This window comes from Lytechinus pictus, chromosome 15 (assembly GCF_037042905.1).
Source record: "Lytechinus pictus isolate F3 Inbred chromosome 15, Lp3.0, whole genome shotgun sequence".
Taxonomy (NCBI): Eukaryota; Metazoa; Echinodermata; class Echinoidea; order Temnopleuroida; family Toxopneustidae; genus Lytechinus; species Lytechinus pictus.
The window spans coordinates 26,045,791-26,072,939 of NC_087259.1; the positions used below are offsets into that span (position 1 = coordinate 26,045,791).

General features: G+C 35.8%; 1 protein-coding gene across 1 annotated transcript; it reads right to left on the bottom strand.

The window, feature by feature from the left end:
* Positions 1–13: 13 nt before the first annotated feature.
* Positions 14–20,871, bottom strand: LOC135156786 (delta-aminolevulinic acid dehydratase-like). The gene is made up of 10 exons (XM_064110167.1): positions 19,645–20,871; positions 16,980–17,170; positions 9,559–9,706; positions 7,440–7,575; positions 6,842–6,925; positions 6,200–6,288; positions 4,657–4,800; positions 3,845–3,931; positions 3,102–3,231; positions 14–2,437 (listed from the first exon to the last, which is right to left on the bottom strand). The coding sequence occupies exons 1-10, from the start codon at positions 20,479–20,481 to the stop codon at positions 2,376–2,378; spliced, it is 1,908 nt and encodes a 635-aa protein (XP_063966237.1). The 5' UTR covers positions 20,482–20,871; the 3' UTR covers positions 14–2,375.
* Between the last annotated feature and the right edge of the window lie 6,278 nt (positions 20,872–27,149).

A 27,149-nucleotide genomic window follows, 5' to 3' on the forward strand; every position in this document is an offset into this window, starting at 1 on the left:
AAACAAATTAGTATATGAATGCATGATTAAGATTTATTTCAGTCAATATACATGTATGTTACCAATTGGTAAATACATTGTTGTACATTTTTCCTCTTCCATGCAACATAATTCCTTTCAAAGACAACTAAAATCAATTCAACGTAATTGAATAAAGCTTTGGTAGACGTTCAATAACATTAATTATATTCAAGATTAATCTAAAATTTCAATTTACTTTTGAAGTTTCTTTTGATCCTCTGATTCTTTGTGAAAATTTAAATGTCCAATTAAGGAATTTTACAAAAGCAATGATTGAAAAGTATTATATCCGAAATTCTTCTGACCATTCCTTCTTTCATCCTAAATAGAGAAAAAAATAAGCAGCTATTTTCGTGAATCAATTTTCATGTAAAACCACAAAATACATCCATATAAATATGTTTTCATTTCATAACATTCATATTGCAGGCATAATTGGAATAGTGAAAACTTTTTGGGAGGAAACTAAAGTTAGGCTTTAAAGAAAAGAATAAAATAACCTGATTTTTTTCTCTCCAAAATGTAAATTAGACAGAATTTTACACTACAGTGGGATTTCAATTATATGATATAGTCATTGCTTCATTTTCACTCATTGGGAGTTACCAAGCTATGATTGCTTGTGTTTTTAAACAATACAATACAATATTGCAAAACACTATTTATTTTTTCTTCAAGGGTGTGTGGCATATACTCTAACAATTATTGTCTTTCGACCTGTATATAAATATAGAAAGATAAAAGAAGCTTTGCTGCTCAGCGAATGGTTTAACATGGTTCATCAAATAAATATGACTGATAGAAATCAATAGAACGACATTTGAAAGGCCATGACATATTAAACAATTACATTGAAAGGCAGTATATTTAAAAAGAAGCAAGAGATATATATTTTTGATGTTGAAAAAATAAAGGATTATAATGAAAACATCAATACATAACTATCCATGTAGAATTACATGTGGAAATTTTGAGAAAATACATTTATAGGCAATTTTTAAAGACTTTTAGACCAAATTCAAAACATACCGTATTTGTGTATCATTGTGCAGGAATTACTGTTTGCGAGACAATGTCATGCCAAAAGTGGATAATATTTTGTTTGATTTGTATAGGAAGTAAATGAGAGTTTGCTTCAGTCTTGAAATCACAAAAGGGTGTGATGACTATGTTAGTATTCCAATTGGTTTATCCAATTCATTTATAGTTAATTTGGGTTGTTAAATCGTCTGAAATAATATCAATTGAAGACAAAACTAATAAGAAATTAAGAAAAACAAAGAAATATAAAACACTTTCACAATTTTCATGTTAAAATCCTATTAAAATGTTATCAAAACAAGACCTACAAATGAACTACATAAAATCTGAAGTGAATAAGGGGGTTTGTTCTTTTTATACCTTACGCATATGACACCATTATCTCATAGCGCCCTCACTCAGAGGACATAGGAATATGTGTAAACGGAGTTGTCAGAAATGCACCAGCTGCAGATCACCAGCGCATACAAGGCAATGGCTACAGCCTCTAAGATGGCAGCGCGATGACGTCAATGCATAAGGTTTATTCGCAAATGTGGTCCATGAAAAAATATGCTATTAATTAATTCACATGAATTAAAAAAATATCATTGTTTATAAAAATATATATCATAGAGGCTTGAAGTCTGGGTTTTAAGGAACAACATCCCAGATAAGAGGAGCGACCGTCTCCTTAGTACCCCAAACTTGAAAAGGGTTAGGTAAAATACCCAAATCATCAGAAAAAAACACAATAAATACAAGTTACAAATATGTGTCATTGCATCTGAAAGTAACAAAATTCAAATGAAAAGATCATTGAACATCTTGAATTGCAAAAAGGGTAAATACGCAATAAAAAACAATGACAGATGATCAAATAATATTAAGATCAAACTGTAGTTTGGAGTCATTCATCACATGTAGAACCTAAAAAGGCTCAGCCCATGAGCCACATGTCTAAGATAACTTCAGCTTGGGGTCTATGGAAAACGTGGACTTTATTGAAGTAAATCGTGAACAGGTTTGAATGAAATGGAATAACAAACATTGATCAGAACAAAGAACATACCATATTTCTCTGCCATTTATATGGTACTCAACATTATAAATCTGTTACAAGTTCGGTAAGTACAAGTATGACTGCAAACAGTGAGTACCATCATCCATCGACTACCGAAAACTGCCATTCCCATAGACTTTGCACAGGAACCGCTCATTAGCAGGAGAAAATATGTTAAAGAATATTTTATTGCAAGTACCAACAAATATACCTTTATATAAAAGATTATCTATATTTGTATGCGCTGCTTGATATGTCACATCGGTCCATCCTAGACGTTCTTGATCCAATCCAGAATGTTAGGCACATAGTAGGTAATAATGATGTCTGCTCCTGCAGGGGGAGATCAATTGATACAGCAAATGTAATTCAGGTTTAAAGTTAGAAGTAGTTGCAGTAAACACTGATTTCACAAGAAAGCCTGTAAAACTAAGAGTAATTGTCACTTTATCTAGTATAGTAATACATAAACTGAACTTTGTGATATCCTGGAATCCAAGTTGAAAAACAATCACACTGTAGACCACCAGCATAGATAAGCACATGTGGGACTGTGTATAGGTATTGCAGTATGTTTATTTTGCTAATTTATCACCAATTACATAATTTCTGGTCCATATGTTTTATTCAAACAAACAGAAACTTGGGAGGTCATTGATTCTGTACTAACTCAGTTTGAAAGGCATTTACCTATATATTCACTTTGTCTAAACGCTTTCAGTCAACTTATCAGATAATCTAATACCACATGGGCTAAAATACCCTATTTAATCTACCATCAATCTATTCTAATTATTTTCTGCATTAAAATGCACTTTCTCTAATACCTACTTAAGACTAGCCAATAGCTTTGGTAAAGCTTACCCACTCTTCTCTTACCCTTGAAGGCCTTCATGACAGCCTTTGATAGGTCAAAAGCTCCCTGTAGAGCCCCATGGTACAAGCATGGCATACTCCCCTAATAAAATCCTACAGAATAGCTATTAGATTTACTTACCCGCTCTTCTCATCCCCTTGACAGCCTCCATGACAGCCTTCGATAGGTCAAATGCTCCCTGTTGAGCCCCATGGTACAGCATGGCATACTCCCCCGATACATGGTATATGGCAAGCTTCAGATGCGGATGCTGAAATGTATAATGAACAATATTTTAACTAGGCCTGAGTCACCCTTGACTCCACCCGATGTAAGAAACCAACATTTTTCCCATATCCGTCTTCTGACAAAATGAGTGACAGCAACTTACTTAATGCTGAGTGTAAAAAACATTTGATATTCTTTTCATCTGGGCTTTCTCATATTACGATGGTCACCATTATTTGATGAACGCTTTTTTTTGACGCAGCAGGTGCAGGCAATCTCCGCACACATGACCCACATGACCTAGATCCTGGAACCCTCAACTCCACCCGATGTTGTAGGAAACCAAAATTGCTCGCACTGCATGTTCTGAAAAGGGGTGCAAGAGGTCTCTGTGGAGGTGATCCAGTGATTAGAACAGTTTCAAGCTAATCGAACGTGAGGTCAAGGGGAAAGAAAGGAAATAATACGAAGCCAGCATTTTGGGGTCAAAATATAAAAAAATACATAATTCTAGCTAAAGATGAAAGTATGGTATCCCTAATAAAACCACTTGAGTAAATATGACTTTTGGTAAGCTCATTTATTTCTAATCTCCAGTATATTATAATGCAAACAATGAGAAAAACCATAGAGAAATGTTCACATTCCTAACTAACCTTTTCCTTTGTATCCCTTACAATATCAAGATAAGGCATGCCCGGTTTCACCATCAAATAATCGGCTCCTTCTGCTACATCACGATCCTGACATTGAAAGAAAAAAGGGGGAAAAATCTGCTCAATACTCTGTGAAGATAGATTGATTCAAGGTTACGTTAAATGGTAGGATTTTATTTCTTAATGTTACTGATATGATATATGGATTGAAAGAGTCTAGGTGCAAAAGAGACAATGATAACATCTAAAATATGGTTTCCATACTCTAAGAGTAGGATAAATGCAAATCACTATACATCTACTTCTTCTCCCGTATATTGTAGGTGTAGTGAGAATAATTTGACACAAAAGTAATGAATAAAATGAGTGGCCAAGATCTAAATGTATATTTTGCTGGGGATGGATATACATGTATTGCTTTGGGAACTGTCCTGGGGCCTGAAACTGCTAGGATTTTATCCTGATCCCAGACAAATTTACTTGCTATAATGGCGATGCAATGAAACCTCTGTATGAAAGAATCATTGATATCAATATTATGCTATAGATTAGTGTTTATCTTGGACTTACCGCAGCTCTAAATGCAAGCCCTTTGAAGACGTTACACAAAGGTCAGTGGTTCATCGCTAAATAAAACAGCCTATCAAGACTGCCGTTGCATGCGCATTTTGCTTAATAGACTGATTATGAACCAATCAGAATTGTTCTTTCAATTTAGCGACTGAGCGCTATTATCTGTGTTTAGAGGGCCCTGGTGGCCCTCGGAGGGGAAAGGAGTGGGGGGGGGCTGATAGTGTTTATGTTGGACTTACCACAGCTCTCATAGCAAGTCCTCTGGCCCCTGGGGGAAGCTGATAACATCTTCTGTCTCCTGAGCTAGGGGCTGACTTAGCCGCATCACGGAATGGACCATAGAAACAAGATGCAAACTTTGCACTGTAGCTCATCACCGATACCTGTAAATTAATAACAGTAAATCAATCAACTAGAAACAAAGGGCAATTTCTCCATGGGTTTAATATCGTAAACATATATAGGACACACACCATGACGACTGGTAGTGGTTCATATTGAAATTAGCCAGGGATGCCACTGGGTCTCATCTAAAGTGTGAAATTTATTGAGGTTCTGAATTTTATTTTGATACACAAAATAATCACGAGCGCAAAGAGCAAAGTCCTAACCAGCCGGACCCCAGCACTGGTGTTCCAGTGGCTCTCTGGTGCTATCTAAGCCTATTATCTGAATAATTTTCCCTAAAATTCTGACCAAGCTTATAAATGTTTTTAATAATGAATTATCCATTTAAACATATTTCATGAAAATGAATATATTTAACAATTATTGAGAAAAAAAACTAAACAAAATTTCAAGTGCTTTGTATCTTGATTAAAATGCGCTATATAAATATGAACTATTACAAAATTCAGCATGTCACCATACCATTCTAAATTGTTACGTATCTTTGCATGTAGATCTTTGCATGTAGATCACAGGCTCACTTACTGACTAAAAGTTTATCTGAAATCCCAAGAATCTATGATGATGAAGGAAGTTTGATCAACTCCTTGGCCTTTTGATGGTATTTTATTCCTTCCCTGGTCTTACAAAAAAACCCAGTCATGTTGCTGTTGTGAGCTAGCTGCTGAGGATCGCTCGCGTTGATCAAGCATGCAGCATATATGCATAGTAGAGTAGCCGCAGCCAGCACCAGCTTGCTAAAGGGATGCCGAGTAGAGCCTATGCCAATGCGCCTAAATACTGGATGTACTGTATGTGCATATCAAATGCATGCAGGACACATGAATTGTGAGAATACCTAATCTGTGAGAAGATTCGATGCTTAGCTAGAAAGAAATCAATAGTGAGAGAAAAAAAAGATGGACAATTCTGACTATTTCTTATTGCATAATTGGAGTAAAATAGGAAGAGAGCTGGACATAACAAGCAAGAATTCTGACTAAAAATGAAAAAGTGGCACCCCTGCATTATTTCCTTTCTCCATTTTTTTTTTACCTATTACATTATCTATTTATATATTTTTTTAATTAAACATCTGTACAAATTAATAAGTATTGAATAAATCAAATTTTGCACATTCACCCACTATGAGTGAGAGCGAAGGGAGGGGATGAAGAAGAGGGATGGAGAGTGTGGGGGAGCAAGGCGAAGAGATAGGGTAGAGAAGAACAGAGAGGAAATGAGAGAGAGAGCTCTTAATGGGGGAGTTGGGGGGAGAGACAGGTATGAAAAGTAGGAAAGAGGAAGGGAGAGAGCAAGAGAGAGATAAGAAGAGCAAAGATGCAAACAGAATGACAGATAAAAGAAGGGGGTAGTGACTCAGGGAAAACTTACTTTGTTACCCAAGCCATTGATCATGAGTATATTCTTGATGGCGCCTATCCTACCATCCATCATATCTGAGGGCGCTATAACATGACAACCTGCGACAAAACAAATTCAATCCATAGATGATTAGAAAATCAATAAAGTAATCACAAAATGCATGAAAAATATCAAAGGCACCAAAGCAATTACATTGATAATTATTTCTATATTTATTCTCTTTTTGTGTCCAACACCCAAAAAGACAAATCACATGACACAATACAAAGTCTTCTTCTTTACATTAATATCAATCTGCTGCACTGCACTTCAATGTTTGGCCACTGAAGGAAATAATGCATGGTTGGTTATGCAAATTAGAATCCAAAATTTCCTCTTTGATTCAGTATATGTTTTTACGAGTGCAATCATGGAAAGATGTTTATAAATCACAAGAGAATGCATCATTCATCAACTGACAGGTCTGCACATATGACAACTTTCCTTGATTTTCATTGGCTGTGAGCAAAGGTGTATGACTGTTACTGTGGCAACTGTTAAATAAAACATCTGACAAATTATTTCTTGAAACTCTCATTAAAAAGGGGAATGTTCTTCTCTCTGTGATGTAATGATTCCAATGAATACATTTAACAGTGGGGGTGAACTTACCTGCCTGGGCATACGTCAGGGAAACCTCAGCCAACCTCTGAATGCTTGCAGTATTGTCTAAGGTACCATCTTCATTAAGAATACCTGAAATAACAGTGAGTCTTGAAAAATTAACAATGTATCACACTTGTTCTATGACCACAAGTTAAAGGATATAGCCAATAGTGAGTGTGTATGGAGGTCACATGTTAATGCAACCTTCAAGCCATTATGATGTAACAAGCATACTGAAGAGTTATGGTGAAGCAACACATCCCTGTCTAATTCCCTGGCCTCAACAAAATTTGATGCTGGAATATTGCCACTAAGGCTGATGTTCTAAGCATTTATTGGAATTGGAATTGTTATTGCGAATTGAAATTCTTGTTCTTAATAAAATTAGAATTGTCAAGAGAAATGGTTATTGCAAATTGGTATTATGAATTGAAATTGCTATTGCGATTGAAACAAAATATCATCTTCATTCATGCATAATTTATGGTTTTTGTTAATTTAATGGCAACTCAGCCTTCATGGCTACGAAAATACATCTTAGATCTTGTATCCATGTACATGTAAAGGCAGATCAAAGTGCAGGAGAGATTATTGGATAACTCACCACAGTGACCATGGCTAGTATAGGCACATAAACACACATCACAACAGATTAGAAGTTGAGGGAATTTCTCAGATATCATTTGAATGGCTTGAACAACCGGAGTGTCTTCTGTGTCTGCACTTGACCCTCTTGGATCCTAAATCAAAATATGATAAAAGAAAAACATAATAATCACAAAAGATTATCATTGAAAGATTGAATGGTGGTAAACTAAAGATAACATGATATTTCATGAAGTTACTCCTGACAAACGACTCCTAAATGGTGGAGTGATTGAGGAGATGAAAAAAAAAGGATGAGAGTGAGACGTATCTTAGTGAGGTACTTAAATCAAATCTCTCCCACATTATAACAATAATAATCTGTAATAAGCCATTTCATAATTCCATTCTGCGCATGATCAGAAGGTGGTCATTTGAACTCTAATGGCATGGTGGTTTAATACACAATAAGGTACATTGTAAACACCATCTCTGATGTCTTCATTATTCATGAATTCCTTTTAATTTAAATGTGTTTTCATTAGATCCACTAGAAAGCAAAAATGTGTTCAGTAACAAGTTAAAGGACAGAAACTAGGATGGAACATGTTTTTTTATAGACAGCATTACCTATACAAGATATTTTAGCAGATAAATAAAAGTCATATTTCGCTGGCTACTTTCAATCCGAGACCAATGAGGTAAACATTTGCCATGTTGCCCTCCCCTGGCTATGCCCATAGGAATCCTGTACAAACCAGAGGGCAAAATTTGCCATATTTCTGCTAGTGCGGTGGCGCAGTAGGAGCTAATTTTGATCGCCAATTTCAGTATTTGCGAAATCTGGTTGGAACCAGTTTGTGAACCATTACGTCAAACCCCCGTTTGGAGAAAGACCGCAGTTCAGATTGCAAACTGCTGTTTTATACCCCATTTTACGTTTGGAAATCCCAAAAATCATTTCCAAGCCCTGATCAACCCTGCTTGGCCAGGTAATCCCCGCTGTCTCAATTTCACCTCCACAGGCCTGTATATTAGCATTGAGCCAAGGACGAAATGATAAACAACAGCTGTGCTATTACGTAAGACTTCTCTGCCTGTAGTAGGACCTTCGGAATGAAATTATTGTATTCGATATTTAATCACGTTTTCAAAGGCATACTGTATTCAGAAATCCAATGTTAGTCCATTTTCAATTTCGAACGAAGAAAATCGACTTCGAAATAAGGGAATTAAGCGAATAAAAATGACGGCATACTTTGCTGCGCATGCATCCCATCGTGTGTGGCCCCCTGCTGTGACTGTATATGCCGGGCTGTTGTGTTATCTTCGACCCGAGGTCAAGAAACAGGTGTTTTGATGCTTAAATTGCTTGCTTGGGGCAGTTAAGGTTTGTCGTAATTTTGAGAAGAGAATTGATGAAGAGGGAAACAGGGGTATAGTGTTATCAAATGGAGGTTTTCGTCATGCAACACGGCGCAGCCAGTGCATACATGTACGTATTCCCAGCTAATCAAACCCAAGCACAAGATTTTTACGCGTTAAGTAAATGTAAATGTGCGCGTCATGCATGATGGGCGACTGCGCGGTAACAATTAGGTCACAATTGCTTAGCAAGGATTACTTCGCCAAGTTTGTGAATAACCTGATTTCAGAAGTAGTGATAAGCAAACAGGCATATAAATTGTTCTAAATAATAGCTTGAATTACATGTTATACAGCTGTAGGTAATAATAATAATATTGACTGGATTTTCTTTCAGAAACTTCAAATATGTTGCCCTTTAAAAAGAACCATATTGCCCTCATCTAAAGACTCAGGCCAATATGATTCTGTTGCGGGCAACATATTTGATGTTTCCCTCAAGACCAGTCAATATTATATGAATATTGTTATTTACTTGGATTTACTACATGCAGTCACATTTATTTCTGTGGTTTCCATTTTTCTCTAATACATATCATTTGTCATTCCCGTACATATCCCTTTTTGATCTGAGAAAATACTTCAATCTTGAAATCTAAGTAGTTGCAGTCAAATAATTTCTTTCATTCAGTCACGAGAAAAAGAAAATTATCACAAAGAATGATATACGAGTGGCAAGAATGGGTACAAATTAGGATGAATTTTGATTCTACCTTGGGCAATCCGGTTGGCACGCCGAAAAGCAAAACTGATTTGAGTCCATTTGCTACTAGTGGAGTAAGCGCTGCCTGTAAGGTATTCACACCGTATCTACTTACTCCCGGGAGACTAGCAACAGGCTCTACCTGATCTGGGTTATCTCTATAAAATAAATTAGTGTGTGTGAAAAAGGGAGAAAGAGAGAGAGAGAGAGAGAGAGAGAGAAAGAGAGAGAGAAAGGGAACAATAGTGAGAGAGAAATAAATCAAACAATTAACTCTGTGTCTGACACTGAGCATGTGAGAAATCAACATTATCTACAGCAGACCTGCCAACCTCTGGGAATGAAAAATTGTATTCTGTGATAAAAAAAATGTATTTTCCCCCAAAAAACTGTATTTCATAATAAAATCTGTGGCGCACTCGCTCATCGCAGCGCTCAAGCTTCATGCAAGCTAAAATGCGCACTGCTCTTGCAGATGAAAAAAAAAAACATTGAAACATGTGTATATCTCACCCTGGATTTAACAAAATGATTGAAAAAAAACCAAGTTACCTGAAATTACATTGATCTAATAACCATATTTATACATTTTCTTTTCTTAGCAGAAGTATCCGATTAGCATAACAATGCTTGCGTGAGGAGTGTCTGAATTCCTAAACATTCGGAATTCACTGACCGAGTTCGACACAGCACAGTACGGACGTCTTATTTTCAACGCTTCTTCCACGTGTTAAACTCTATAGGCCTTATCGTAATAGATCTACGTTTGGATTCGATGTTAAATATAAAATAATGGCGAATCAAGAAATTAACCTCGGGTTATGCCACAAATTAAAGGCAGTTTCAGAAAATTTTACTCAATAATCTGGAGTCTCTTCGCCTTCTTGTAAGCAATGCTACAAAGGAAGCATTGGCTCGTTTAAAGATTGGGCTGGCTGTTTGATTATGTTGATTCTCGATACATTGCCCGGGTCAGCGGAGCTTCTACAACTAAAAAAGGGCGTCGGAGATGTCTTTCGAAAGGTAATAAGGTTCAATATGAATATAATTCTAGACGCCAGGAGGAGTTGGATAAGAAATTTGCCTTATTAGAGTAAGGTAAGCAGCGGGCGCAGCCCTTGCTTTGCTGAAGTAAGGTATTGCAGATATAATTAAAAGGAAGAAACATATCAGAAAAGCAGATGAATCTGAAGCAGGTTAGTGAGATAAAGATGAATGAAAATTCCAAACTAGGCTATTGCTTTTGAAATTTATGAACGGTTGTACATAATAGATATGGCCTTATGTTGTTAATGGAAGCTGTTCGTTTTTCAGCGGAATTACTTTATGACTTAATTATGGGAGATTAATCAAATAAATATATAGAGATCATTTTTATATTTTAGGTTGGTCCGCATTGGATGAATACTGATGAGGGAGAAAAGAATGAGGCAAGCTCAGGCTTGTGTAAATAGAAAGCGTAAGTTATTTCGTTCAACAAACAAAGGTTATATTGGGCAAGAATGTTGGAAATTTTCAATGTTCTTCTACTACTTCCGACAACTTATTTCGTATACCCTTTGGGTCAAGAAATCGATATTCGCTTGGCAGTGTCGCCAACTTATATGTACAAAATAGTTGGCGCGGGTATGCAAGTTGCCTCAGACCACCGACGAACGTTTTGCCTGTGGTAGACATGGGCACTGGAGAAGTTGCCCAGGTATCAGGAAGCAAGATTCATCCGTCAGAGATAACAATGCTCAACAGAGTTAAATGATCCATTGATCATGGTCAAACTGAGCAAGGTAAATGTCAGTTTTGTTCTGTATTTGACGAAGTGTGGTATTTGAGAACTGAAGAGTAGAATGATCAGAAGGGCGTAGCAAAGGAATCTATTCTTGATTCTACCTAGTCCATAATTATATGTTAAGAAAAGATGTGTTATTTTGGTTGAATTCCACCTCTTACTAATGAACCTAGACATAGATATGACACAGATCAAACAATCTGGAATATATTGACTACTCCTGGTCCGTCAGCGGGCCCTTCTAAATTAAGAAATACAGAAACAGAGCATTGTTGAATTTGTTTCGGTTGGGAAACATCGAGTAACGTTAGTGTTGATTCGACAAGATGTGCAGGGTAGGAGGAAGAATTTTATTTTAGAAATTATGAGTATGATCAATGAAATTCAGAACCTTTGGTTAAAGGTAGATTGAATGCTTCCTTACAATTTGGAAATCAACTGATGCATCTCAATTTGTTGTAGATGTCAATGAACATGGTTACAAATTACCTTACAATAAGATGATAAGTCAGCATTGACATCAATCCCGATTTCGTTTCTGAAGCCATTAACGAATTATTATTAAAAAGGGTTTGGTTGTTGAATCCACCACTGCACCCCATGATGTTACCCCCTTTCAGATTCAATTCAGAGTTCAGATATAAAAAGAGACTGATTTTTGGTTAACGTTATGTCAACTAACACTTGTGGAAGAACACTATTATACTTGAAGACTGGAATGTAGTCATGTCTTATTTAAAACAGGGAGATTTTAAGCTTTCCTTTGAACTTAAGCAAGGTTATCATCATTATTACATTTTTCAAGTGCATGAAAAATTGTAGGCTTTAGTTGGGATTTTGGTAGTGGTACAAGGTTTTTCTCCTTTTAGGTGTTGTCATTGGGTTGGCAACAGCTACCTTTGTTTTCATTACACGATTTAAGCCTATCGTTAATCATTGGCGTATAGAAATTGTATTTTCATTTTTTTTTTGTATATAGATGATTGGGTCGTGCTGCTTCCTTTGATTCGTATGATACTATGGTCAAGACGGTGAAAAATGACTTACTTGAAGCAGGTTTGATACCAAATGATGAGAAATATTTTAATGGACTCCTGTCCAGTGTTTGGATTGGTTAGGAATACCACGGGAAAGCAGAGTAGCTTATATAAAGGTTACTGAAAGAAGGATGAAGGATCTTGAGTTATGTTCAGATTCATTTCAAGCAGAATTGCCTGAGGTTTCAGAACGAAAGATCGTAGTTATAGTTGGAAAGATACATTGTATCCAGTGTTTGGCACAGTTACTCAAATTAAAACCAGATTTATGCATCACGAAATCATCCGGAGGGTACATTGGGATAAGACATAATGTGATCAATAGTGATGAATTAATATTCGTGTTCTTCTTCTGGAGAAGAATTTGCATATTCTTAACGTAAACATTATTTCTGCTTATTCAGTTCCACAGACTTTCATCTATTCTGATGCAAGTCCATCAGGCTGCGGGGCCTGGGTTTCTGAGTGCGCAGGCATGAAATGGGATGAGATTGGTTTGAGTTTGAAATGGTTAAAAACTCCACTTGGAGAGAACTCAAGTCAGTAAGTATGACACTGCAAACAGTTGTATCTCACATGAGACATAAAACTGTCAAGGTCCTCTGTGATAATAAAGGAGTAGGATCGATTGTAAATAAAGGAAGTATGATTGCAGAATTGCATGAGATGAGTTTACACATCTTTGAGTTGTGTAAAAGAAACAACATTAGTCTTCACGTTCATTGGGCTCCCAGAGAGGAGAACCGTTTTGCAGATGCATTAAGTCGCATGATAGATTTTGATGATTGGGGTGTGTCAGATGAATTTTTCGGATTTTTGGACAAAATCTGGGGCCCTCACACTGTGGACAGACTTGCGGACGATTTTAATTTCAAAATTAAGAAGTTCAATTCTAAATATTGGTGTCCCCTAATAGATCATGTTGATCCCTTCTCATGTGATTGGTCGGGCGAGAATAATTGGTTGGTTCCACCTATCGAATGTATAGCATGTATAGGGCAAGTACTTAAGCATCTGAAGGTTTTGTTCTGCTAGGGGGACTTTGGTTGTTCCCTTCTGGCCGTCTGAACCCTTCTGGCCGATTCTTTTCTCTGAACAAAGTGATTTTCGTTCCTTATTCTCTGAATACTTCAAAATTGATAATCCTCAAGGAATTTTCGTTCAAGGCAGAAATAATAATAAAAAAAAAAAAAAAAAAAAAAAAAAAAAAAAACGGTTTGTGAGAGATGGCTGACATGAATGCTGGTATGTAATAAATCCATTTGATGGAGGTTAATTCAAAATTATACTGTTGGAATGCAACATGTAATTTTTACACGGCCGCATGGCAGATAGCTGCATAGCTAGGATCCACTTATGCTGCAGAGCAAAGAAGTGGTGATGGAAATTGGAGAATGTTATGATTATGTAAAAGGATAACCATCGTAAAGGTTGATAAGGAATTGATATGAGATTTCATTCTCAAATTAGTTACAATTTACTGGCGGCGGAGCTCAGAATGAAGAAATTGGTGATAATTGAAAACATTCAAAGTCTCAAAATTACAGAATTCTTGTGAATGAAATGTTTCAGAAAGTTTTTTGCAAGTGTTTTAAGGCAAAAATAAATATTTTCGCAAAGGAAATGAATCCCAAAGCTATTGTTTTGCTAAGCCTTCAAGACGATTGAAACGAATTATGATATGGAATTGTGATCTAATGAATTTCATACTGAAATTTTAGTGAAAATATAAAACCACCTGGTTTGAGGATAGCTGCATAGTTAATGTTTAATTTTGCTGTCATTGCTGTAAAACGTATTAGAAGTGATTAAATTTTGAGAATTTGATAAGAATGACTGAACTTGAGAATTTATCACAAATTGAATATATTGTGTTGAGATAAATATATACCAGCTTATAAGTTTTGTTTATTTTTTCTTAAATCCAGAAATTCTCTTCATGAAGGATATGATATAACTTTGAACAAGGTCTTGACAGCTTCGAGAGCTGATAACACTATGAGTAAATACAACAGAGCGTTGAATACCTGGAGAGATTAGTGTAAGCAAAATAAAGTAAATTCTGACACAGCAGAACCAGAAGATATTAGTCGCTATCTTATTCATTTGTATCAAAGAGAAGCTCCTTATTCGAGGATAGAATCGGCTTTTTACGCCATTAAGTGGCATTTTGACTGCAAGCCAAGGATGAATGTTAATCCCTGTGATCGCAAGTTCATACATATTGTTTTACAATGTTTAAAGAAATTACTAAACAAACCGATCGTTAAGAAAGAAGTTATAACCCCAGACATTTTGAAAGCAGTTGTTGAGAAGTATGGATCTTCAACGAGTCTATTAGATATTCGATTATGTGCTATGAATTTGATTTCCTACGCAGGCATTCTACGATTTGATGAAATGATACATATTCGTAAATGTGATTTAGACTTGTATTTGTCTCATGTGAATACTTTCATCATGAAAAGAAAAACCGATATTTACAGGCAAGGAGCATGGGTTCTTATAGGTGCTACAAATTCCCCACCTGCCCCGTATTAGCTTTGAGGAAATATTTGATTGCAGCGGGGCTTAACGATGCCTCTGATGAAGTATTTCTTTTTAGGCCTCTAAATTACTGTAAATCCAGTAATAGTTACAAGTTAAGACGTGGACAGTTGTCTTATACTAGATGTTTAGAATTATTGAGAGAGGCGTTGGCGAAAGTAGGGTTGAATCCAAAGAGTTTTGGCATGCATAGCCTCCGAAGTGGCGGAGCCACAGCAGCAGCGAACTTTGGTGTTCCAGACAGGTTGTTTAAGAAACATGGTAGGTGGAGGTCGGAGACTGCTAAGGATGGATATATTAAAGACAATATGAAGGATTGTCTTTCAATTTCTATGAATTTGGGGCTTTAGAATTATTTTTATACCGGGTAAATTAGCCTCAGCCTAGTATGATTATACGTATAACTTTGTTAAAGATGGATTGTAGGCGTTCGATGAGATTGTTGAATGAGACATGTATTATTATCATTATACATTTAAAGTTGGTTAAATTGAAATGATTGCGTCGTGTAACTCATTTTCTTGTTTACCCGTTCTTTGATTGACTGAGAGGGGGAGCTATAAGTTTAGCTTGTCTTGCCGTCGAAGCTTGGTGCTCCCCTCGAAACAGGTATGTTTTTTGTAAAGTATATAAATGTTTTCTATTTCAGGTGTTGATGTTGTTGCACTGGTTGTGCTTAAGGATAGTGAGGCGTGACTGAAAATAATTTATTCACGATTGAGAGTCGAATTAGGGAATAAATACATTTTCTTTTCTTAGCAGAAGTATCCGATTAGCATAACAATGCTTGCGTGAGGAGTGTCTGAATTCCTAAACATTCGGAATTCACTGACCGAGTTCGACACAGCACAGTACGGACGTCTTATTCGGGATGGATATGTGGACGATTGACTGGATGCAAGAAGATAGAGCAAAGAGAATTCTGATGGATGAATAGGCCTTACAGCATGTACAGTACATTGATGAGTTCTTCGAGATCTGAACTCAGAGGGAGGCCTCAGTACATTCGTCAGTAAGTACCGTTCGTGCTGTCTTGCCGTCGAAGCTTGGTGCTCCCCTCGAAACAGGTATGTTTTTTGTAAAGTATATAAATGTTTTCTATTTCAGGTGTTGATGTTGTTGCACTGGTTGTGCTTAAGGATAGTGAGGCGTGACTGAAAATAATTTATTCACGATTGAGAGTCGAATTAGGGAATAAGTGTAAGTTTTATCAAATAGAGACATATAGAGATGATTTTCTCAATAAATTTTAATTTTGTGAAAAAAAAAAATCTTATTTTTTTAAAAGAAAAACTAAATACGCCAAAAACGTACTGGTTGGTAGGTCTGCTACAGGTACTTGCAAGAGCAAGCAAGTGGTTTTTAATGAATAAAAACAAATTGTTGCAAAAAAGTGTTATCACGTGCTTCAATTACTAAAATGTTGAAATATCAGATAGAATGTTGCAGATTTGCATGTACATGCACTTTTCATACTTGTAAATGGTTTATTAAAATAGGCCTACTGTGTAAGCCACAAGACTCTTAACCATTAATCAAAATTAATCATAAAAAGCATTGGATTTCAAATTTACAAGGATATTGATAATGCTGGCATATAATAGGAGATTTCATCAAAAGTTATTAAGTCTTGAATATATTTCATATTTGTATTTGAGATATGTAAGCAAATAATAAGGCCATTATACAAATATACCAGGCTTTGAAGTATAGATAGCGGGAATTATTCATCTGAGGTTGGACTGGAAAATAAGTTTAATAAGTTAGAGGAATAGATCTTGATTATGGTAGTAGTTCTTGTACTCCTAGTTCATTCTTTTTAATCTGAACCAAGGTAAGGCACTGCGCTGACTGACCTACTTTTCCTGAAGCGCGCGGAACACGTATTAGTGCTTGCGCGGTCATGATCTGTGACGTCAATGATGGAATACTGCATTATTCCATCACTGACATCACAGAATAGCAATTTTTTCTTTAGTGAGAATATGTTTGGTCACATGATGCTTTTTAAACCAATCAGCATACATGATTTAATTTATGTACGATACATATTATACTTACATGATAAAGAGAGGGTACACTAGATTATCTGGTGTAATGGTGGTATCGATATTCTGCCATGATCGTAATACTTCATGATGGAAGGTGCTATGAAGGACATGCTTCGGAGGTGGTATAACTGGCGAACTCATCCCTTCTTCAAAGCCAAAGAAATAATTGTTTGCAGAAGTCTTAAGTCGCCTTTTCTTGGCCTAAAAAACATAAAAACAAATAAATTCAAAACTTATGACTATATGGTAAAGCTCATGAAAAATATTCTGGGATAACTTTATAGACCATGGTTTCAGTCAGGTTTGAATATAGTAGATCCTGGACTCTTTTTATGAAGTTTTTATATTCCCCGAAAACAGCTGCTATTCTCAATGTACGCCAGGGCGGAGAGGTTCTCGGGATCGCGCCATCACTCGACTTGAAGCGTACTGTGAGTTTAGCAGCCGTTTTCGGGGAATATAAAAACTTCACAAAAAAGAGTCCAGAATCTAGACTAGTTTAACGATGGATAACTGCTTGTCAGATTTCACAAATGTCACTAATCAAAACTTAAAAAAAAAAGGTTGCTCTTTGATGAAATAAAAAAAAAATCTTCATCAACATTTCTCTAAGTCATTTCCTGTGTAAATTACACCAACCTGGCATCAAGTTGGGCATCTCCTTATAAAAGATATCAACATGAGGGTTGAAAAAGGGATTGTTATGTCACTGTGATATACTCAGCACCTGGTACAATGTAAGGGTTTAATGCAAGTAATATGATAGTAAATGTTAATACTTCGTTCATTTTTAACCTTTTAGTTAATGAATATAACCCTCCCCCCCCCCCTAGTGATAATACTGTCACCCTACCAGACTCAAAAGAAAGCAAATTGAAATCATTTATTAACAAATCCAGTATCTATGTCAACCAAGACTGCATGAGCCATATGGTGTTTTTTTAATGAGTTTTATCTGCAATGCACATTTTAACAAAAGATAATCTCAAAAACAAATACATGATTTTAAACACCATGTTTGGTTGAGGTAATATGCCACAGATATAAATCAAGCAAAAACTTAGATCATTACATTATACTCTTTCATAGTAACAATAATATTCCACTTTTTCTATGGACACTGGATCAATTTAATTTAAGAAATATATAGCGTTTTCTGTTTGTTCTTCTAAAGTTCTGTAGGCCTGATAAATTGTATACGAATGACTTGAAAAGAAGAAAATAGTTTGCTATGTTTACATGAGAAAATAAAATTTTTGCTGCATATGTATTCACCAAATGAAAATGTTCTCTTTCCAATGTTCCAAAGCAAATTTCCAAACTACAATGTAGATGCATAATAAAATGCATCGTACAATCCCCAAGTTTGATAACATTGGCTTTTAATCCAGACATAGGCCTATGTATGCATTTTTTTAAGGGATACTCCAGGCTGGAGATATTTATATATTATATCTCAAAAACAAAGGAAAATTAACAGAGCAAAATGCTGAAAATTTGATCAAGATTGGATAACAAGTAACAAAGTTATTAAATTTTAAAGTTTTGCATTATTCCGGTGAAACAGTTCTAGGCATGTCTTCATGAATATTCATTAGGTGGGCTGATGATGGCATATCCCAACTTGTTCTTTTGTATTTCATTACATGTATATGAAATTAGGTTTATTCAAATTTTTTCTACCAAGAACTAAAACAATTTGATTGACAACTGATTAAGTGCATTCGTTATTTATTGCCGCAACTTATTTCATCATAATTTAATGGAGACACATCATTTACACATGCATGAAAAAATGAAACAATTATGATTTCATGCAATAACATAAGAAAAAGGATTTGCGGATATGACATCATCAGCCCACCTAATGAATATTCATGATGAAAACACACACTGTTTTCACAAATTATTGATAAACTTCACTTTGTTACACTGTATAAGATTTGTTATTCGATTTTTGATATTTTCAGCATTTTGCTCTGTGAATTTTACTACATGTGTATATTTTTTAAATATACATATTTTTAGCCCAGACCATCCCTTCAAGTTCTGTTTGTTGGGTTCAAGATAAATGGTTTTAAAGTTGTCTGCATATTGGCTTATTTTTATTTCTGTATGATCATATATTTCTAAACCATGGTATGGATATCTTGATTTTCTTGAACTAAACCACCTAAAATTTCAAGAACTAATATAAAGAGATATGGTGACAGTGGATACTCCACAGTGTATTTCAAAATTATCTAATGAGTATCCATTATTTATTACACATCCTTCAATATTATTGTGCTTAATGATCACTAACCAATTTAAATGTTCTTTTTAATATCCTATAATCTATATGGAGTCCCAATCAAAATTAATTTGTGACCAATGGCACTTTGTAAATGTAACTGGTATTTTATTCTGAACTACCAAACAAAACCTTTGTGTTCAGTTCAGTTCGGTCTGGTTTGTTGGTGCCAAGTTCGGCAAACTTCTGTTCGGTTCGGCAATTCGGCTACAGCAATACTCTGACCAAATTGAACAATTGATCTTTTTATAAAAATTCATGCAGCGGACATGCCACTCATGAAAGAAAGTTGAATACCACTCCAAGTCATTCACATGCATGATGAAGCAGGTAAAAAATTATTGATAAAGCATTAAATTGTAGATTATATCAGCATAGTCACCATTGGCATTGTGGGAGAAGGAGATGCTGATCGGACTCTGTTCTTCACTCTTGGTCCAAGGCTTTGAGCCATGTCATCAATAGGTGCCCTCTTTGTCTTTGAAGACTTTGAGTTTGAAGGTATCATCAATGGATTGTTGTTGGAAGCACTAGATGAGTATCTGGTTCGTATACCATCGCGTGGAGCATGGCTGTCGTGGTTTGAGATGGAAGTACAGATAGGTCTACTGTCATTTTTTGTTGACTTCTCCTCATGTACCTCCGGCTCCGACATTACACCTTTATTAATATTATCATCCTTTTTTGCCTTTGCTCTATGTAATCTGTTGTGAGGGCAACTGTGCTGGTGTAAGCCTCGAGTGCCATCACGTGATAAATATTTAATAAGGGTGCGGCACTCGACACATGCTGTATATTGCTGTTTTTTACCATCAACAAAGATTTGGACAAACCTGTCAAAAACAGGAATTTTCTTATTGGTGAATGGTTCAAACGAGACACGAGAGTCATTGACATTTTCTACCATACATTGAAGTTCTTTCTTGTTATAAATTCGAGTCTCCATGTCATTCTTGTCTTCATTCAATCCTCTTTTAAGCATCCATGTTGGAACACCACTATCATGATTATCGTCGAGTCCAAGTTCGCCAGCTGTTACGTCGCCCTCCGGGTAGCGGGTTTCGTAGTCCTCCTCCGCCGAACCTTCCCCGCCGGTCGAGGCAGAGCGGTCGTCTCTCTCATCAAGCCCAAGCTCATCCGAAGATTCAACTTCTACCTTCACCACATTCAAAAGCCCATCATCGAAATGCGAAGAATGATCATCCAAATATGCACACATTATCAAGCACTTATAACTAAACTTGTCTATAGCTACGTAGAACTTTGAATGGTTTTACAAAAGCTGAATTCGAAAGGATATCATTGAGACTCACCGGGAGGATTGTTTCCGTATTCGCGAAAAGAATCGCGTGTCGTTTATGAAACGCCGCTCGAGAAATTATTTTTTATTTATTTGCGCAAAGACAAAGATATATGTGCCGTCATCCCATTCAGGCACCTGTCCCGAATGAGAAACGTGAATTGAATTACTCTCGGTATTACCCCGGGGGGGGGGGGGGCACTCGACCAAAAAAGTGGTAGGGGTGTGCCGCGGGCGAGACAAAAAACGGGGGCCTTGGAGCGGGCTTATTGTAAAAAGGAGGGTCCTCGGAACGGGCTTCGGAACTACAATTTTGTGAAAACGGGGGTCCTTGGAACGGATCGCCAGCGTGCGAGTACGTGCGTATGCACCCCTATGGAACGGGCATGCGTGCATGATGCAGCTAGCGCGGCCTCCGCCGTGTGCGCTAGCGCAGAGACGATGGTCGGACAGCGCTCGGCGGCCGCTTTTCACCAAAATTGCAGCAGATCAATGCGACCGGAACGGCGTAACGAAAAATATGCAAAGCTTTGGAGCGGATTTCTTTTTTTCTTTTTTTCGATAAGAACAAAGTGCTATGCCTAGGAGCGGCTTTCTTTGTTTTTTGTCTCAATAAGACAAAAATGCTATGCCTTGGAACGGAAATTTGGGTGTAAAAATGGGGGTCCCCTCCGACACACTGTGCATTATATACTGAGTGCCCCCCCCCCGGGGGTATTACTCTGTAGGGGAGACCGCGGGGACAATTGTAACAAAATTTTCCAAATTTGACTTATCAACCTAAATACCTGCTCAATTAAAGCGAAATATATAAGCCATATCTTGGCTTGACATTTTAGGTTTGGATGAATTAAGCTCAATTAAAAGCTATTATCAAAACAAGAGGTCAAGTGTACGTTACAATTGCCCCATCCCACACACCTACGGGCCAATTTTAACACATGAAATTGTAACATTTTGTTTTTCTTCATCAAATTTTATGCATTTGACAGATCCAGGCTCTTTAACATTAAAAAACATGACATTAGCCCCATATAAAAACACTCGACAATGCTTGACTCAGATACATTTTATTTTCAACTAGCTATATGGGATCGTACATTCTGACTTTTTAAAGGGTGTTGTGGCTTCACGTATCACCCTAACTGTATAGAACTATACATAAATTTCTATTCGGGTTCTGTAAATGACATGTTATGAGCACACTGTTCCCCCCTCTATATTAATAGGCAGTTCACTGCTGCAGCAAATACGTCAAATAAGAAATTGGTAATATTTTTAGCCCATCACTGGCGTTCCATACTAATCGGATCCAATGGCATTTTCGAGAGCAAAGAAAAGTCGCCTCAAAGGCACGGATTTCAGTCGAAAAGGTGAAATAGATCAATTCATAGTGAGCCTTGTGGACAAAATAAACAAATGTGATAATTATTTTACAACAAGTTCTTGTTCGGGGAGGATAATCTTGTTCTCAGAGGTGAGTATTTTTTCATTTTCTTTATCAGTCCCATGTACCGTTATTTATGTCTTGTATTCTACCAAACTAAATGCAAACGGAAACCATTCCAGAGTCCAGACTTTGATAGAGATCACTTGCTCAATGCAACCATCCACTTGTTCACTGCAACCATCCTGCCTGTTGGGAATACAGGTAGGACTATGGCATGCCAATGCTGTACAGAGCACACAGTGACACACTTTAAAAAATCATTAGAATATCACTTTTGTGACCAAAATTACTAATTTCCATTAGACACTTCAGTCGGGCGGGCGATCGCGCGGACACAGCGCTAGACGTAGATTTTTGCATTGCAGTGAATGGCGAGCACATATCTAACACACACAGTTCGCTCCGCTCGGCACTTTGGCCGAGCGCTGGAGTTGCATTCGGCATTGCTCGAAAAGACAGAGTCAGTTTCTTCCTTTATTCCGCTAAATTTGATTTGTAATTTTTCATTTTGCCTCCGACGAAGATTCTGCTAGGATCGAAAGCTTATAGTAGAGCGGATTAGCTCCAAAAATCACAACAATTGTGCAAATTTTGACTAAAGCATAAAACTTTCACAAGTATTAGTATATGCCATAAGATTTATTTTAAAGATGGGAGGTAAATTTATAAATGCCATTTTCGGCCGTTGCCATGGCAACGGATTAATTTCTCCAAAACAACATACATTCCCATATAAATGGTAAATAAACATGATATAGATGACCAAAATGATAATTTTCAGGCTCCCGATTGAAAACATATGAAATTTAGAAATATTCAAGATCATCAAGATAGTTCCAATTGGTCCGTTTCCATGGCAACGGCTTGTTTTTCCCCAGAAAAATAAAAATTTTGATTAAAAAAAGTTGTAGAATATGATATATCTTTAATTTCCCCTAATTTTACAGTGCTTAACAAAGATATTTTGGTTGCTAAATGTGTAAATTACAGCTCAAGCCATTGCCATGGCAACCAAATAACATCTAATTTACAAAAATAACATGGTTGTCAAGACAATGGATAGGTGGAAAATACAATTGGAATTGACTTACATGTAATCTGTATGCTTAAGTTTTGACCCCCTCATTTGAACAAGAAATACAAAATTGTTCTGCAGGAGTTCTTTATAAAGATAAAATATTATGTTGCTTTGGAAATGCTTGAATTAAATTTAAAAAGGAACAATTTTACAAAGGGCCCGTTGCCATGGCAACAGCTTATTTCCCTCTAGAAAGGTAAAAATATTGATAAAAATGTAGAATACATGTACGGTATGATCATCATTCCATTTTCCCTAATTTAAAGGTACTAATCGAGATATGTTTGTGATTAAATTTATAAATATATAAATATAACATCTTAAGCCATTGCCATGGCAACCAAATAACATCTAATTTTTTTTAAAATTGGATGATAAGGTTAAAAACAGGTGAAAGATACAATGAATATTAACTTAATGTGCATTCGTAAGGTCTGACCTACTCGACTAATTTAGGGGAAAATAATACAGTCAGTGTTCTGCATGAACTAATTAAAATGATAAACATTGATGTTGCCTTGGTAATACTTGAATTCAACGATTAATATCAATGTTCCAAATGGCCTGTTGCCATAGCAACGGATCATTTACCCAAGAACAGTAGCAGTTTTGATTTAAAAAAAAGGACTGTATAATCTAATTTTTTTTTCATTTCCCTTAACTTTAGGGTAAGAATAGATATGTTTGCTGTTAACATGCAAATAACATATAAATCCATTGTCATGGCAACCAAATAACATCTAATTTGAAAAAAATATAACATGGTTGACATGATAATGGACAGGTGGAAAATGCAATTTATAACAATTAACTCAAGGTTTGACCCAGTCTTTTAATTTTGAACAAAGATTACAGTGTTTCGCATTAGTTCATTAGAATGATGAAATTTGAGGTTACCTTGGTAGTGCTTGAAGTTAATGATAAATATCAATGTTGCAAATGGGCCGTTGCCATGGCAACGACTCTTTTTTCCCAAGAAAAGCACCAAATTTGATCGAAAAACAGTTTAAAATCTGCATTTTGTCATAAATTTCCCCCAATTTTAGGGTGCAAAGCATAGATATGTTTGCTGTTGATGTACAAATAACTTAAGCCATTGCCATGACAACCAAATAACATCTAATTTCAGTGGCTTAATTTGGTTTCTATGCGATGGTTTTAAGGGTGAAGTAGTACATTGGGACTAGTTACAAGGACAGCCAGTGGTCTGACGTGTCCAAAACCCTAAGACGGCTTCCAAAAATGGAGTTTGAAATGGCTGTTGATATATAAATGAACATATAGGTCATTTCCTATCAATGTGAGATATATGATTTTGGTGTCTAGACCATGATTCAATGGTCAAATAATACACTATGACAAGTTGAATGGACAGTCAGTTGTCCATTATATAAAAAAAATCCAAGATGGCTTCCAAAAATGGAGTCTAAAATTGCTGTTGCTGCATTAAAAATATTGAAAATATGGTTTAGACACCAGAATCACATCTCACAGGCGGATATAGAATGAGCTCTGCCAATTTTTAAGTAACAACAGTCAATTTTAGACCCCATTTTGTAAGCCATCTTGCGTTTTTTAACATACCAAACCACCGACTGTCCTTGTAACTTGTCCTAATGCATTACTTGACCCTTTAAAATATGGTTTAGACACCAAAATCATATTCTCCAGACAGATATTGAACGAACTATGTTTATTTGTAAGCAACATTAGACATTGTTTTATATCTTTTTTGGAAGCCATCTTGGAATTTTGGACATACAAGACCACCGACGGTCCGTGTAGCTTGTCCTAATGTATTATTCGCCTTTGAAATCATAGTTTAGACACCAAAATCATATCTCACAGGTGAATATAAAATGAGCTATTCCACTTTTAAGTATCAGCAGCCATTTTATAATTATTTTCGGAAGCCATATTGGATTTTCGGACATACTTGACTGTCGTTGTAACTTGTCCTAATATTATTAGACTCTTGAAACCAATGATTTAAAGTCAAAATCACTTCCCCTAGGCCAATATGAAATGAGCTACGTCCGCTTTAGGTATCAGCAACCATTTTAGATTCAATTTTTTGAGGCCATCTTATGTTTTTGGACATTCCAGACCACTGGCTGTCCCTGTAACTTGGCCCTATGTACTATTGATCCTTAATAACCAGTGAATAAAAAACTAATTAAAGCCATTTTATCAAGTAATGGATGAGTTGTGGATTTTTAGCCTACGGCAGCCAGTGAGGGCACCATCTTGGATTTTCCTGTTACCCTGGAGTACTTAATTTTTCTTTTCAACCTTTCAACCAGTAAGGGTATTTTTAAGAATTTAAATATTTTAATAAGTCTATTCATCATGTAAAAATAGCAGTGAATAGATTATACTTCATGTTGATTAGATTCATAATTATGTTAATTTAAAAATTATCACAGTATTTCAAAATCTTCTTCGTCAAAATCTGTAGTGTAATTTTGAGGGGTCCAGATATGATGTATTGAGTAAAATTTATTTTTAAAAGTTGTCAGCTAGCCCAGCGAAAGAGTAAAACTTTCGAAATTTTTCATTTTTTTTACAAAAATAAAATTTTGTAAAAGATTTTGGGTATAGTATTCGTAAAATAATCATATTTTATCCATCTCTCTTTCACTTTCTCTTTATTTTTTTCTTGCTAATGATTTTTTTTGGGGGAGTAGGGTTGCAGAAATTCCGGGAATTTTCTTGATGGAATTTTTTCATGGGAATAAACGGGCATTTGGTGTGAATTTTTTGAATTTTCGGCAATTTTCAAGAAATGATGGGAATTTTCAAAAAGTAACAATTTTCTGATATATGCAGAAATTAAAATGCGTACTAGCAGATGATACTTGATAATTCTTTGCCATCAAATTTCGAGCCAAGTATTATGCTAAAACAGTCAGACAAAGCAAAATTATAATGATTTCCATGTAAAAGTTGATTTACTGTATTTACATTGATTAGGAGCTCAAGACCATGTCAACTCCTCAGATAGACTTTTGATTTTGATTTATCAACGCCTATAATCCCCTTATATATTGATATGATGAACGGCCTTAAAGCACAAATCACACCAAGACGCTTTCTTCAAAATGGCAGCCTGCGAATACTTTGAACGAAATTGACCAGCCTCGAAATTAGAGTTTCGGGAATTTATTTGAGCCCAAAAAAGTCTGATATGATTTTTGTAGGTCTTATTTCGATGCCATGTATAATGAAATAAGATGGTGGTTATCATTTAGCATATATATGTTTAGCACCCTCAAATAAGGGAAAATGAAATAAAATAAACATATTATTTTTATCAAAATTTGTACTTTTAAGGGACCATTGGCAACATTGATATTTATCATTATGTTCAAGCATTACCAAATCAACATATCGTAAGAAATCATGCATAACACTTAAATGTGATTTTAAAATTAAAAGAGTAGGTCAAACCTTACGCATATTAAGTTAATTTTATTGTATTTTCCACCTGTCCATTATCTTGTCAGCCATGTTATTTTTGGTAAATTAAATGTTATTTTATTGCCATGGTAATGCCTTAAGATGTTATTTATACATTAAACAACAGAGATGTACGTGTATGTTTGGCACCCTAAACTTAGTAGAATTGAATGAAAAATAAGATTCTACAAGGTATTTTTTTTCAAAGATGGTATTTTAGGGGGAATAAAATGACCCGTTGCCATGGGAACAGAACACACATTTGTAAACATTGATATCAATAAATTCAAGCATTACCAAGGCAACATCAGTTTTTATCATGCTAATGAACTCATGCGGAACACTTACTGTATTTTTTGTTCAAAACTTAATGACTGGTCAAAGTCAAACCTTATGTAGATTAAGTAAATCTTTACTTTACATTCCACCTGTCCATTATCATTACAACTGCGTTAGTTTGTTTTAAAAATCTTTTTTGGTTGCCATGGCAATGGCTGAAGATGTCATTTATTTATTAACAGCAAGCATATATATGCTTAGCTCCCTAAAATTGTGGCAAATGAAATAAAAATCAGATTTTAAATTTTTTTTTTTTAATCA